Genomic DNA, 15,653 nt, shown 5'->3' on the forward strand with positions numbered 1-15,653 from the left:
AAGCCTTCCTGACTCTCTGGTGCCCTCCAGGAAGATGAGAAGCTCATCTCCAATCTCAGGATTGCAGGCAGCTCTGGGAAGGAGAGAAGAGGGTGACCTGAGACCTACATCAGATTTTCACCTTGCCTCAAATCCTCTCCAGTGGGCTGCACTCAATAAACCCCTACAGAACCAGCCTGCAAAAGCAGAGGTATTTCTTCTCCAGCTGCTGCCTGGACCGGCACTAGGGCCAGCCAGGACAATTCGGGGTGTCTGCAGCTCTGGGCCAGGGCACTGGGGGTGCCTGCAGTGGGTGCACCTGAGCAGGCCCCAGGAGCAGCTCCCCACACCATCTCCAAATCCTGTGCCCCACAGAGGGGCAGTGCCACATCCCCATCACCTGCACCCCACAGAGGGGCAGTGCCACATCCCCAACACCTTCACCCCTCAGAGGGGCAGTGCCACATCCCCAAATCCTGCACCCCACAGAGCTGCAGTGCCACATCCCCATCACCTGCTCCCCACAGAGCTGCAGTGCCACATCCCCAAATCCTGCACCCCACAGAGGGGCAGTGCCACATCCCCATCACCTGCACCCCACAGAGGGGCAGTGCCACATCCCCATCACCTGCTCCCCACAGAGCTGCAGTGCCACATCCCCAAATCCTGCACCCCACAGAGGGGCAGTGCCACATCCCCATCACCTGCACCCTACAGAGGGGCAGTGCCACATCCCCATCACCTGCACCCCACAGAGCTGCAGTGCCACATCCCCATCACCTTCACCCCTCAGAGGGGCAGTGCCACATCCCCATCACCTTCACCCCTCAGAGGGGCAGTGCCACATCCCCATCACCTGCTCCCCACAGAGGGGCAGTGCCACATCCCCATCACCTGCACCCCACAGAGGGGCAGTGCCACATCCCCATCACCTTCACCCCTCAGAGGGGCAGTGCCACATCCCCATCACCTGCTAGGAAGCGGAGCTGGTTCCTCACTCTCAGCTCTCCATCCCCAGAGCCTCTGCCGCACTCATCTTCATCATCGCAGTCCCCGCTCTCCTCCTCCTCCTCTGTGGCTTTTCCTGGAGCTTTTCGACGGGGCAAAGTCATCCCTCTGAGCAGCTGGAAGACAAGAGGGGCACAGTCAGTCACTGCTTCCCCCCACCCTCCTGCTGCCTCATCCTCACTCGCTGGGGGAGCAGGGGACACAGGGGGACAGGACTCAGTGGAGCCAGGACAGTGGGACAGGACCCCAGCATTCCCTGTGCCAAAGAACTGAGGAGCTCAGGCTCATTCATGGACAAAGCTGCACAAAAAACTTCAGTGCAAGAAACAAAAGGAGGAGGCAAAACCACATTCTGGGCTTCTGCCCAGTGAGAATCACATGAGCCCTGCCAGACCCCAATGTCACCAAAGCTCTGGGGTCAGCTACAAAACACGTGTCCAAAGTTAGGCCAGACAGGGGAAAACACAGTAGCAAGAGGAGCCTCTGTTCAGGGAATCTCACTGCTTTCAGGGACTCTCTCTCTCTCCCATTTTAGATGTAACACATGAAAGGAAATGGCAGATCTCTCAGGTCTGCATGGACCCCACAAACATAACCTAAAAATCTCATTTCTCACTCTTAAAGCACAGAGGATGCTAGTGAAAGTTTTTGGGGTAGCCAAGTGACACAATGAAAGCATCTTTTAAAGGATGCTTTAAGGCTGGGTCCTAAGGAACAGTGAGAGTTTGCAGATCCCTGAGACAGGACTTGAATGCCTCCCCTGAGCACAGGGTCAGGACCATTTTCCAAACATGGGTGGGAGCTCCCCACACTCCCATCACAGCACACAGAGGGATTAGACACATTGTAAACTATCAGCTTCCTCTCTTCACTGACTTTCCTGATTTTGCTGTTGCTGAAAGCAGCCAGCTACTCCATCATAAACCCAGATCCCCTTTGAAAAAGTGTGAGTCAGCTAGTTAATATATGCTGAAAATTTCTATCACTGCCACTCTGCTGTTAAAAGCTTCTTGAATTTAATCTCAGCGCTAAGGAAAAAAAAAATGAAAAGGATAAAGTAACAGAGAAGATATTGCAAAATGGGAGCTTTCCACATGCTTCAGGGGTTTGGTTAGTTCCATCTCTTGCAGCAATATGCATGCCTTGCAAGGCATTTTTTAATATCTGGAATCTAGGTTATATTTTTAAACGATTATGCTAGCCTCAGAAAACAGTTTCTAAAATATTTATCTCTTGAAGTTTATACAGCCTTGGAGGAATGCCTTCGGCATCTGGCTCGCCCTGTCCACAGCAATGTCCACATACCTCAGTGTTTATATTAGAGGAGCATAACGTAATGAAAAACAAATGGCTCCATGTGAGACCCCTTTGGGTTCCCCAGCTGGGGCAAGGCTCTCCCTGGCACGTGCCAGACTCTGCCTGGTGTGAGAACCATGGTGGCTGCACCCATGGCAGGCAGCAGCTCATCTCCTCAAAACTCAGGGGATTCAGTGCTTCCATGGCCTCCAACAGGCTTTGGCTCAGGCTGGTTAAGTTCACTTTTCAGGAATTTGACTTTGTTTAGACATTTACAAGCTTCTCGCAGAATATGGTGCAACCACAAAAAAAAAAAAAAAAAACCAACAAAAAAAACCCCAAACAAAAAGGCAAGTGCAGTGCAGGGGATAGCACAGGGAGGATCCCACCCAGGCACCAAACATGCCAACCAGCCAAGCCTTGACACCATCACTTGCACTTTGCTCCTCCAAACAAAGCCCCCAGTAACAGCAGTCCTCAGCTGAGCTGGAATGAGGGTCTGCCATGCACAGCAGCTAAATAATTAGCACACACACCAGTTCAAACCCAGTGCACCACTGCCAAAACCCAAGCCCATCGTGCTGGAAGGGGCCATGACTGCTCAGCAGCAGGATCCTCATTCCCCTGTGGGATCCTCGCTCCCCCTCTGGGATCCTCGCTCCCCCTCTGGGACCCTCACTCCCCCTCTGGGATCCTCACTCCTCTACATCCCAGGAACAGAACAAGCCAGACAGAACCCCACTAAGCAGCCCAACTTTCATGACTTACCCAAAAGAGCAGAGGAACTTTCTGGCAGAGAGAATTAAGCTTTGGAATATTTTCAAATTTAATAAGCTCAGTGGGGGGCAAGGGAAAAAAATCAGGATTTTTCAATTGTGTGTTTTCAAACATGAAAATAACTGAGCATTTCTTGTAGCACTACTTTTTTCCTTGGCATGCCATAAATTAGCAGCTCAATTTCTATGCCTTTGTAGCCACAATAAAACAGGAACTTTCTGAGAAACCTCACGTGGGCCCCAACTTTGGATCAAGTGAACGTGACATCCCTTTGCCACACTGCTCTTTCCTTTGCCAGGAGGAAAGCTCCATCCTCAGGCACACCCTCCCCAACTGCTGATAACTACAGAGAGGTTCAATTAAATTTTGCTGCTGCCTCTGGGAGAAATAGAGCCCATGACACAAAACCTACTGGAAGAGTTAGCAGGAGACCAGGCATGGGGTGGAAATCCCACTCCACTCCAATGGTACATGCAGACCCAGGAATGCTCTTGGATGTCTCATCTTCATCCAGAGCAGCAGCCCTAGTCCCACTCATCAACCACTCCACAAGCTCCCTGATGGTTTGCATGCTTTATGAAATTATATTTGGTGTACTGAACATGGATTCCCCATCCTTAAATAGCAAGCAGAGCTGACTGCACCCTAACATTACAGTTTATTCATGTCCTGTGGTTTAAAGCCCATGGTAAGAGGCAGGAAAATACAGAGTCTGGTGATCACTGAAGTGGTATGTAACAGTGAGATAGCTTTAACTTAACCACAACTCACCCAGCTGTAAGAGTTTACTGCCATATCTGCTCTTCTCTGTTAAACCATGATGGCAAAAATACACTGTAATGTAGCTGATGGAAAGGGGAGCACTCTTTGTGGGAGGCCAGGCACAAACATCCCCACACCTCCAAGGGCCTTTCCTCCCCCATCCACTCAAGCACCATGGCAACAAACTCACCCTGCTCCCCACTACAACTTCTAATGGATCAGGTGTCCACCAGTTTTATTTCCAACCTCATCCCTTTCACAGAATCACAGAATGACCAGGTTGGAAGAGACCTTCAAGAACAAAGAGTCCAACCCAGCCCCAACCCCTCAACTAAACCCTGGCACCCAGTGCCACATCCAGGCCTTGTTAAACACACCCAGGGATGGGGACTCCACCATCTCCCCAGGCAGAACATTCCAGAACTTTATCACCCTTTGAGTGAAAAACCTTTTCCTAATATCCAACCTGTATTTCCCTTGGTGCAGCTTGAGATGGTGACCTCTGGTTCTGTCAGTGCTGCCTGGAGAAAGAGCCCAACCCCACCTGAGCACAGGCACCTTTCAGGAGCTGTAGAGAGATAAGGTCACCTCTGAGACTCCTTTTCTCCAGACTGAACAACCCCAGCTCCCTCAGTTGTTCCTCACAGGGTTTGTGTTCCCAGCCCCTCTCCAGCCTCATTGCCTCCTCTGGACCTGCTCAAGCATCTCAACATCCTCCCCAGACTGAGGGGCCAGAACTGGACACAGTCTCACACCATGACCCTCTGGGTGGGCAGTGGCAGGGAGTGGGCAGGAGGGACTCCAAGGGACACGGGGCAGTCCCATCTGGTTTCCATGGCCATCTTGGCTCTCTGGCTGGTGTTGTGGTCTCCCTGCAGCTTAAAACACGAGGCAGATGGGAACGGTGTGCTGAGCCTGCCTGCTAAGAAAGCTCCCCAGGGCATCCCACGTGATTTACACAATTATTCATAACTGCGCAGTGACCAGACAAAAACAGATGCAGTGATGTGGGGTAATGACTCAGCTTGTCTTGGACAGGCCACTGTATGCTGAAATCTTTTTAACTCCTCATTCTTTACAACCACTTTACTCAGAGCTCCCCATCCCACCAGCCCACTGAGCCCACCTGGTCCTATTTTTCCAATTTTAACATAAACAGTTGGAGCTGCAACATACTTTTTTATCATTAATCTCCCATCTCTGAAAAGAGCTCAGCATCATGTTTCTTGGACTGCAGTTTAATAGCTATTTTCTCCTTTTTGAAATAAGCCCGCAGTATTGCAAATATCAATTTGAGCAATACCCAAAATTGTGCCCACAAATTCAGATTAAATACTGTCAGCAAGCTACAAGCACTGTGCTCCTTTAGGGCAGAAATCATCCCCTTCAACACACTTCAAAAACATGTAAAGTAAAGAGAACAGCCAAAGAGATTATTAAGGGGAATAGAAGACTTTTAGAAAAACATTTAATTCCTTCATAAGTTTAGGGGAGAAGTCTGATTGATATTTGTAATCTTTTGGTGGACAGAGCTGTCATTTAATTTAGCTTGCATGACTGAAAGAATTTAACAAAAAGTGTTCCAGAGAGTTTTGCTGAAATTCTTTGCATGTTTTTAGTAAGCCTCTGGAATATGATCAAACCTAAAAAGCTGGAGAGGATGGAGACTAAACTTACAGCTAAAATAATATTCAGAATTGTAATATATGCTTAATAATCAAGTATTCACGTCCAGCAGAAAAAGTGCCTCAGTGCAGAAATTACTCTGGAGCTTCAGCCATGTGTCTGTGTGCTGCTTGGCATCAGGAAGGGAACACTGGGAACTCATCCTAGCAGGGAAAACCAGCTCCTGGCTCTGCTAGAAACCTCCCAAAACTCAGTGAATTTCACCAGCTCACAACTGCTTGCAAAGCTCAGGATGCCTTCCTTCAGGAGCCTCCTAAGGAGGAGTTCTGGAGGAGCAAAGGTGTTATTTTCCCTTTCATCACTCCCTCTCCAGCCACACACTTTCAAGCACCTGACACAGGTACCAAGGTACTTCTCAGAGCTCCTGAGATTCCCAACAGATCAGCTTTTTCTATTTTAAATTCCAGCCTGCTAAAAACATTGGGTTTTGGGGGTGAAAAACTAGATCTTATGTGGCCAATCCTGACCTTGAAATCTGCAATACCAAGTAATTTATGTGTGGCTTTTGAATCAAGGCAGCATCATGGGAAACGTGCAGATTTTCACACGATACTGTTCCCTGTTAACAGCTCATTACAATGTACAGAAGTATATTCCCATTATGAAATACAGCTGGGGTTGTTTTGCTTACGAAGGTCATTATCTGATCACAGGCAAGAATCAGGGAAAGGAACCCATTTTATAAGGCTGAAGTTGTGGACTTTTTCAAAACTCATGTGTTTTGAATTTGGTGGCCTGATCGTGCACAAGCATGCAACAGCAGAATCTATTCTCTCCACTTCCTCTGCTTATTAGCCCTGGAAATAGCATGGAAAAAATTTTCTTTTATTAGCAAATGCTTTATTATTTAACCAACCCTCCTGAGATTGCTGGTGCCCTCCACACCACATTTCTATTTCCCAGCTCCCTTAGGTTTATCCACTCTGTGGAGAGGCGCCTTGGTGGCACAGGAGCATGCACCAACACAAACCCAGTGCAACATCAACAGCATAATTCTTTTCATTGCTTCTTTCCAAGCTCCACAGAGCCTTCCCCCTCTTGGGCAGCAGCAAAATGCAACACATATTACAGAAAAACTCAGTGTTCCCTGGTACCAAGCAGCAAACTCTACTTGAAAATAAGGATATTTAAAATTTTAAAAATATCTGCAAAACCAGGATCCATACTTCTGTCTAGCAAGAATGAATACATGAGTGTGTGCATACCAGCAGGCACCACTGGTCTTCTGATCACAGTGCTGGCCCATGGACAGAAGAACCCATTTTGGGAGGAGAACATCTATATTGTGGTTTCCTTATGATCCTTCCAGTTGGCTGCACCTTGGCAGCACAGACATGGCAGAGAAGAAACCTGTTCCTCATTCAACTCCTACTTCAAGCTCAGCAGAACAAAGAATGATCACTAACCAAAAGTTAATAAAGTGAAAGCAGAGTTTGGAGATGGAAAAGTAATTTTCAGTGCTTGGAAAAATGATGAGTTGGGCATGGCCATTTTCTCAGCTGCTCTAAAGTCCAATCCTGCATTTCCCTGTGCTGCCTCCTTTGAGACATCACAGGCTTTGTGCTACTGGAGCTGAACTCAGCAGAACAAGCCCCAGACAGTACCTCCTGCCTGCTCTGAGCAGGATGAGCAAGGGATGGCCCTGAATCCCCTCCCCAGACACTGATCTTGAGTCACTCCTGCTGTGTGGCTCTGCACCAGTGCATGGTGGTGGCTGACTAAAGTTGTGAGCTCTGAGTTTATATTGTGGCTCCTTAGCCATAAAAATGTTTTAGTCTTTAATTCTAGCACTCAAAATACCTGGAAGAGGAAAAATCCCTACCATGCATCACTCAGGGTTTACCAGCACAGCAGGACCCACTTTACTGTCTTCACAGCTCCAAAGGAGATGCTCTTGGCTGCCAGTAAATCAGTTTTCCTGGTCACTCTCCTGATAGCACAAAGAAGCTGGTGAGAGAAGTGAATTATTGACCAAAGGGTGGCCCTACTTTATGGATCATCAGCTTAATTCCAGATTAGCCATCCAAACTGACAACATCCCTATGGGGAAAGGAAGACAGATAAAGACTCCTAAGTGCTGGCAGTAATTAACACGAGTCTGCACTGGACAGTAAATCCCTTTTGGAAGCAGAAGGGCTTCCAAGGCATTATGGATTGCTCTGGTTTGGTGAGGGCAGGCTGATACCCAGGACTGGATGCTCCTGTGGAGGTTAAAGCCCCAGTGGCACCGTGGCAGGCACAGGGACCAGCTCCTGTCTGCAGTCCCCCAAGCAGGGGAGGTGTCACTTCCCTGGCCTGAACAAATGCTCATTCATCACCAGGCACATGTGAAAAAGAGATTACTCAGGCTTTACAATCAGCTTACTCACCTTATATCCAGTTCCTTCCCCTTCCACCCCAGATATTTACAGCTTGTTTTTGTGCAGCTGTAGGAAGGAGCAGGAAGGACAGTGTGGGTGCCGAGCAGGGCAGAGGGGTCCAGCCCAGCCTGATGGGGTCCTGGGCAGTCCCTGTCTGCTTCTGCCTCATCCCCTGAGCCCTACATCAATGCCAATGCTGGAGAAATGCTGCTTTCCTCTTTGGGCTACTACAGCCTCTTCTCCTGTTTTGCCCTTCCAAGCCTTAACTATTGCTGGCCCTTCAGGATCCCTTCCTACACCTGCATCACTAGAAATGAACAATTTCTCCACCTCTCAAGCAGCCACCCCCAGGGCATTGGCAGCTGAGTGAAGGAGGGGTGTGGGAGCCTACATGGGCCAGGACCCATCACTGCTATTATCCATATTTTCCATATTTTGTTTAGTTTTGTTGGAGCAGAACCCCGCTCTTCGTTCCAAACACCACTCAGGAAGGCCCAAAGTGCACGTCACCAGAAGATGAAACATGAGACAACAAGCAAAGCAGGAGCACAAGAAACAAGACAAAATAGGCAGAGGTGGAACCATCCACCACCTCCTTCAGACATCTGAGCAGGGATGGCCTGGATGGAAGGTGCCCTGGATGCAAGAGCACCTGGAAGGACGTGCAGGTCTCACACTACCTCGAGCCATTTGCTGTAACTGCCCCATGGTCCTGCAGAGGGGATCAGGGTCTGTACAGGTGACCCAGGCAGGGGGTGCAGCAGCCAGGGCTTCCCACAGCCTCCTCCTGCCCAGCCCAGCCTGTTGGAGCAGCTGGGAGGTTTCTCTTGGCTCAGGCTCTGGCTGTCAGCAATGTCCGCAGGGCTGCCTGCGAGACAAACATCTCATCCTTGGCACCAGGTAGGAAACAGCAACTAAGAGCTGGGCTAGAAGGTTTTTTTAATTCCTCTTTTTCTGTAACACAACCCCCTGCCCCAGCTGCCTTCCTTTTCCCCTAAAAGCTCCCAGTGGAGAGGCACTCCTCAAATGGTGTATTTTTGTGCACAGTGTTGTGCTGCACAGAGGTTTCTGCCAGAACACCAGCTTGAGTCACCCTGGCTGCATCCTGCCCTCCTGGGCAGCTCTTTCCAAGTTTCACTTTTGCATTCACTTCCCTTCAAGGCTTTGGAAGCCCAAAAAGCAACTACAAGCAGTTCTGATAGATGTGCCCTGGTCCACAGAGCTTCCCAGGGAACTGAACAGCTGCCTTCTAAGCCAGTTATCTCCCATTAGACAAGACAACCCCAACGTGGGGTTAATTATCAAGCTGTTGATTTCAGCAGAGACTTAAATCAGGCAGGGGGATGAGGACTCCATGGCAAACACTCCCAAACCCATTACCTAGGCAGGATCAGGCAGCTGCTCTCTAATTAACAGCTGATGGCTGCACTGGCTCCTGGGTGAGGTCTCAGCTCTCCTCTGTGTTCAGAGCACGGATGCTGCTTGCAAAAATCAGAAAAACCTCCAGGGACTCAACTTATCCAGTGTCAATACTGGCACCTAGGATGGGTCTACCAACAGGATAAGGAAACAACCATCCAGGCTCCAGCATGGGAGACACACTGGGTGCAACTCATCACTGATGCTGAATGTTCCCAAGAGCGAGGCTCAGGCCTCTGGAGCTGCAGGCAGGAGGAGCCCTGCCTGGTGTGGCTCTCCCACACACAGATGCACAGACACCAACTGAACAGCTGAAGCAACTCAGGATTTAAATTAAGTTCAAAGCTGGTGACTTTATACCCTCCCTCAGTGAGACACAACACTCACAAAGGAAGCCCTGAAATGCACCTCAGTGAGTCTCACCCTCAGCTTTTAGATTATGTGCTGCAGGAAAAGGTCACTAAACTCCTTTCCCACCCAAAGGCAGGAGGCATTCAAGGGGTCCTGCCAAAAATAAAAGGTAACTTCCTGCCCATCAGGGTGTTTGTTGATGCCTCAAACTCCCACCTGCTGCCACTTCCTCGCTGACCCTGCTGCATCAGCAGCATCTCCTTACACGTCCCCAACCAACCAAGCACATTTCCTTCTCTTAAATATCACTCCTGGCAATACAGCTGAGCAACAGGCAACAACCAATCTTGCTGCAACCCAAACTTCTCTGTTTGCTCACAGTTTGAAGGGCTGCAAGGGCCATCTCTCATTGAATGGGTCTGGCAGCACAAGCATGAAAACACAACCCAGTCTCTGCAGCCAGTCACAGGTCAAAATCAAGCTAAGAAGTTTAATGAGGAACAACTTTAACCAAGAGTTTCCTGAGCCATGAGGGGTATTTACACCTGCCCCAATGCATCAGGTCCTCAGGGTCTCATTGCCTGGGAATGGGGTTTGCCAGCACAGGGGAAACATCTGCCACAAGTGTGCCCTGTTCCCCTGCAGACACAGGGCTTGGGGGAAGTGGCACAAATTCCCATCTCCAACCTGCCCAGCACAAAAAGCAGCTCAGGGAGGAGTGGGAATCTCACAGGCATTTGTGCCACAGTGCCTGCACACCGTGCCACAGCTGGGCATCGCATTCCCACAGCACAGCCTGGGGCTGGAGAAGGAAATTCCTGTCAGAATTTCACAGAGCTGGCCCTCTGTGCCCACAGCAGGCCTGACAGTGCTGCCTTTTCCTCCTGCCCCTGAGAACATCATCACTAAGCAGACTTACACCAAATCAAAAGTAACATAATTGTTATCAAGGCTTTTTCTCAGGAACAAAAGCAATTGGATTTCTTCTGCAGCCAAGAAGACCAGAGGTAACCTTCTGAACAATGAAGCTCTTTGAATCCCAGTCCCCTCTCAGTCTCGACCACATTTTAAAAACCTTGATGTTAAATCAAATTTTGGAGAAAAACATGAGAAAACTACCTAACATCGCACTAACACCAGAGAGCTGTGTCCTTTGTTACTGGGCCCATCAGGGAGGACACCTCCACTGATTAAAGTACAGCCTGAGTCACAGCACAGGGTGACACCTGATACAATTAACCAGGCCCAGAATAACTGTAATTAACTGTTAAATCTGCTATCAATAGCTCCACTTTGCTGTACAAGGATTCCTTCAGGTTTGTTTCCTCCCCAACAGGATAAACTTCAGCTCTGGTACAGGATATCTGGTGTTTGTTTTAAGGCACCACTGGGCATCAGCTGCATTTTCTGGACACAAAAGCAAATTAATCTCCTTTAAAGGTGTGGGTCTGTTTTTTTCCACAGCTGATTTCCACAGCACTGTTGGAGGATGGTCCCTGCAGGACACACCTGAAGCACCTGAAGTGTCCCTGCTGGAGCTGAAGCTACAAAGTTTAAACCCTTCACACATATAAGACACCCCAGGATACACCTTTGTTTGAAAACAGGCATCAAACAGCAGGTACAAACAACCTGTAGCTGTGTAAAAAGACTCAGTGTGGGTGACCTGTGGGTACAGCATCCCCTCAACAATCCCAATACACCTGGAGGTTTGCCAGAGGGTCCAGGCAGGTGCTGCTCCTCCTGAAGAGGGAAAAAGGGGTTTGGGTTTGAAAAGTCAGCTGACAGTCAGGTACCTTCAGATTTAATTACATTCTCATTACCGAGGGTCACACTTCCCCTGGTTTAACTGCTCTGGCAAACTCCTGTCAGTACCACTCCCATAGAGAGTGGGAGAGCATTTACCCAGCATTAATGGGAGCCAAGGCACAGCTAAAAGGACAATGGAATTAGTACTTAAATACCAGGCCTAGACTCGGTGGAGCTATAGATTATTTTGTGTACTAAAGAAGAATTAACTGATCCATTCTAAAATGCATTTATTATTAAAATAAAAATCTTCTGTGATTTTATTTAATAGCCTTAGTAAGGAATAATTGCAATGTCTGGTTGCTTTTCAACAACATGTGGTTTTAATATTTTAATTGTTACAAACTGTTTAATAATAATGAACAAAAGGCGTGTCCAAGTAATTATTGTATTTATTAACATTTCTTCTGAGGACTTGATAGATTATATTGCATATATACAGCACTTCAGACACTCTACTGCTAACTTATTAAAGGTGGAAAATGAGTCAAAAGTGACTTGCTTTGGTGCAATTTAAATATTGTATTTTCAAGTGATTACTGTTGTGCCTTGCATTATTTAACAATCTGGCAGTTTGCACATTTTTCTAATTATTATGCAGCTTCATCTGATTGGGGAATTAAAATACAGTGGGAATAATAAACCTCAGAGAGCCTAGCAGGCACAGGGAAACTTTCAGCAAATCCATCAAAAGTAATGGATTTTCCTGAAGGGGAGATATATTCCTGCAAAGTGCCCAGCTCCCAAAGCTCTCCCATAATAAACTTTGTATTTCCCTGTGTGCCCTGAGCTGGGTCCCTTTGCCACCCTGAGCTTGGTGGGGTCAGACCCTCCTCGCCGGTCCCAGTGCTCCGCACTCTGTATTCGGAGCCAAGAGGTTGCAGGGGACTCAGGCACAAGGGCATCACACCGTTCCCAGGCCTATTTTGTTTACATTTGATTCAATCAAGTTGTGGCCTTTTGGCCTCCTTCCAAATTAACTTCTGGGTGACCTCCACCATGCCCTCTCCCAGCAGCCAGGCCTGGAAACAGCCCATTAAACCTACAAACAAATATGGGACATATTGGTTGATCAAACCGGCTTCAAACACGGCCCTGGAAATGCCAGGACGTGCTTTTCTTGTGAACTTCAGCTCTATTTTGTCTTTGGTCATTCACACCTCTGGGCCTCCAGGTTTTTTTTTTTTTTTTTTTTTTTTTTGCCCCCCTTCCAAGTATAGCTGTGTGTTTTACTGCCTCGTAAAACTTCTAAATTTTGTTCTCATCCTCCTGCAAACCCCTCCAGGAGCAACGTGAGGCTCTTCCACATGGGGCTCACTGCAGGACTGGGGCTTTACACCGAGCACATGAAGAAAGGCAGCAAGACCCTGCTTGGGAGAACAGCTGTAATACTCCAAGAAATTGTGTCTTCCCCTTATTTGCAAGGAAATAAATCAAAGGGAGTTTCTCAGGGTCTGTGAAAGCATATTGCCTGGATTCCCATCCCCAAAGGGTTTATTTTTTTAAGAGCTTATATGGTAGTTAGATTTCTGGCTAGAAAATATGCAATATGATAAAAAACACAGTCCCTATATGGGGCAATAAATTACAGATTGTTTGATGTGGAAACCAAAGAACTGTCAAACTCCAGTACATCTGAAATATTCTAAATGAGCCCTTAACTCGAGTGTCTGGAAATGTACAATATGTTTCCAGGCCATTCAATTTTGTAAAGACACATCTTCCCCAGCTAAGTTTCCTTTTATGGATTTCACTATTAATTTTTGGTGTGTTTTTTCCCCTCCTTTTCTTAAAAAATTATGCTCTTCCTCCTTGAGACAGTACTATGATAAACACCAGGATTTACCTAAGCATAAAAAAGAGATTGCAACTGGGCACAACCTTAAAGAGGTAATGGCATTAAGGATGAGGTAAAGCATCTGCTGCAGATGCCCTATCAGAGCCCCACAGCACTGCAAAAGATATAAAAGTCACTTCAGGACAGACAGGGACAGGAGGGAGGACCAGGAGTGTCACATCAGCCAGTTTGGTAGCACAGATCCCTGCTGCATCCTTACACCAGCATCACTCAGGGCCTCTCTCCAGAGCCTTCATGGAGGAGGATGGCCAAGAGGAGTCACCAGGGCTGCCAGGACGTGGGACAGGTGACACCACAGCTCCCATCTCCATGCAGGCTTTAGAACCTGGAGCTCACCCCCATCTGTCAGCCACTCAAACGTGGAGGAAAATGGAGTGACCAGAGGAAATGGCTCACCCTGCACACAACTTTCTGCCTGGGGATGTCACCAAGCCACAGAAAATCTGAGCCAGACCCTGTGCTGACACTGAATAACCTTTCAGTTTCTATATAGTTTCACTCAAGGGATGAGTGAAACCCTTCCAACTAGAAACAGACCCCATCCACTCCGGGAAATAAAAGTTAGGAACTAATTCCAACTCATTTTCCTGAAGGTGACCCTTAGCCTCCCAGCTGAGATAACAATGCTAATATTTATGGATGGGCTGTTCATGCCTCTGGGCACACAACAAAAATAACTCAAATCAAAACTCGGTAGACATCTAACAGAACTGGGGGGAAAAAAATTCCAATATGGCAATAATAAAGCATCTCACCCACCAATGCACAAAAAATAGCATCAGCCACAATCACACATTTGGGTGAAACAAAAATGGTCTGAGATGTGATGAATAGCACTGAGGGGGACTCATCCAGAAAGGGCTGCCTTGAGACAGCACACAGCTCAGGCACTGTGTTTAATTCATTTATTTATTTATAAATAAATAAATGCTCAAAGGTGCTCAAAGCACAAAAATGCAGTCTGGGGCACTTCCCCTTCCCCTTTTCTCTGGGTTAAGTTTTCTCTACTTCTTTCAATCCCCATGGGTTTAACTCTAATGCACAAACCTCATTTTCATTTCAAACTGCAAATATTTCATGAGAATTTCTCATGTGAATGTGTGTACATTTGCCCAAATTAGGTTTGAGAAGACATGAACTGAAGAGTAAGCACAATTTGTCCACACAACACTGAAAGATCAGACACTTCCAGCAGCAGGAGCATCCTGGAATAAAGGTGAAGTCATTAGCAAATTACAGTTATTTAGCAAAAAATCTCAAAGTAAAAACAAAAGCTGTGAACCCCTATGAAAACTGAACCAAACAGCATGGTTCCTGAATCTGCCCACACTCACAAAATTCAGGCTGTATCTCCAACACAACACACTGGGATGAAGCCACAACATTGTACAAGATTTGAAATTTAAAGGTAGTCACATGGGAATCCAGTTTACAGCTCTGAGCACCACAAAGATGGTCTTTTCTCTAAAAGATCCTGGATGTCTGAAAATTCTTAAAAGCCACTGTTGGCTTGAGCTTGGTGGATAAGGAGATTTTCAACCCTCTCCAGCTCAGGAGTTCCCACTGCTTCCCAAATCTGAAGCCAACACCTGAGAGACAGAACTGTAATTCATCCAGAGCTGCTGCTCCTTCCACATTTAATACTCTTTGGCAATCAAGATGCATTCCAGATGTGAAAGAGAGCTCAAAACTTCCTTCAGCCAAGAAAATAAGTGTGATGGTAAGCTCTGACACCACAAATCCCAAATTTAAGTAACCTCCACAGTTGCTTTCCTAGTGTATGAGCTACTGACCATTGACTACAGACCCTCCACAGGAATAGAGTCACATCATAGAATTGCAGACTGGTTTGGGTGGGAAGGGATCTTACAGACCATGTAGTTCCAATCCCCTGCCATGGGCAGGGACACCTTCCTTAGACCAGTTCCCTCCAAGCCCCATCCAGCCTGGCCATGAGCACTTGCAGGAATGGGGCAGATGCAGCTTCTCTGGGCAAACTTCATAACTAATTTGCACAAATCACTTCCCATTTTCTCCTGATTTTATTCTCAGTTCCTCCTCTTTCTCAAACACAGCTTTACAAGAGGGTTTGACATTTTTCAGGCTCTTACATTTACGCTGCTCAAACCAAAACAGCTTACTTGCCCCCTGTAACACATTCCAACCTGACACTGCAAGCTGAGGGGGAGGCACTGTAAGAGATTGAGCTCACCATATTCACCATATTCACCCCTCACCACAATTCTTTTCTGGGCAGCAGCTGACAGAGCCACTCTGCTGCTGCAGACAGCTGAGCTGAGCACAGCAGTGTTTACCCAGGGTCTCCCACTCCACAGACCTCCACTCCT

The 15,653-nt window shown here is 47.5% G+C and overlaps 1 protein-coding gene across 1 annotated transcript in view; it reads right to left on the reverse strand.

Annotated features, from left to right (window-relative positions):
• GPC3 (glypican 3) overlaps window positions 1-15,653 on the reverse strand; it is a 141,991-nt gene that overhangs the window by 25,056 nt on the left and 101,282 nt on the right. The window contains exon 7 of the mRNA XM_066559389.1: window positions 950-1,103. Within this exon, the coding sequence (XP_066415486.1) occupies window positions 950-1,103 (154 nt within the window). The remainder of the gene's footprint in view (window positions 1-949; window positions 1,104-15,653) is intronic.

This window comes from Molothrus aeneus, chromosome 14 (genome assembly GCF_037042795.1).
Source record: "Molothrus aeneus isolate 106 chromosome 14, BPBGC_Maene_1.0, whole genome shotgun sequence".
Classification (NCBI taxonomy): domain Eukaryota; kingdom Metazoa; phylum Chordata; class Aves; order Passeriformes; family Icteridae; genus Molothrus; species Molothrus aeneus.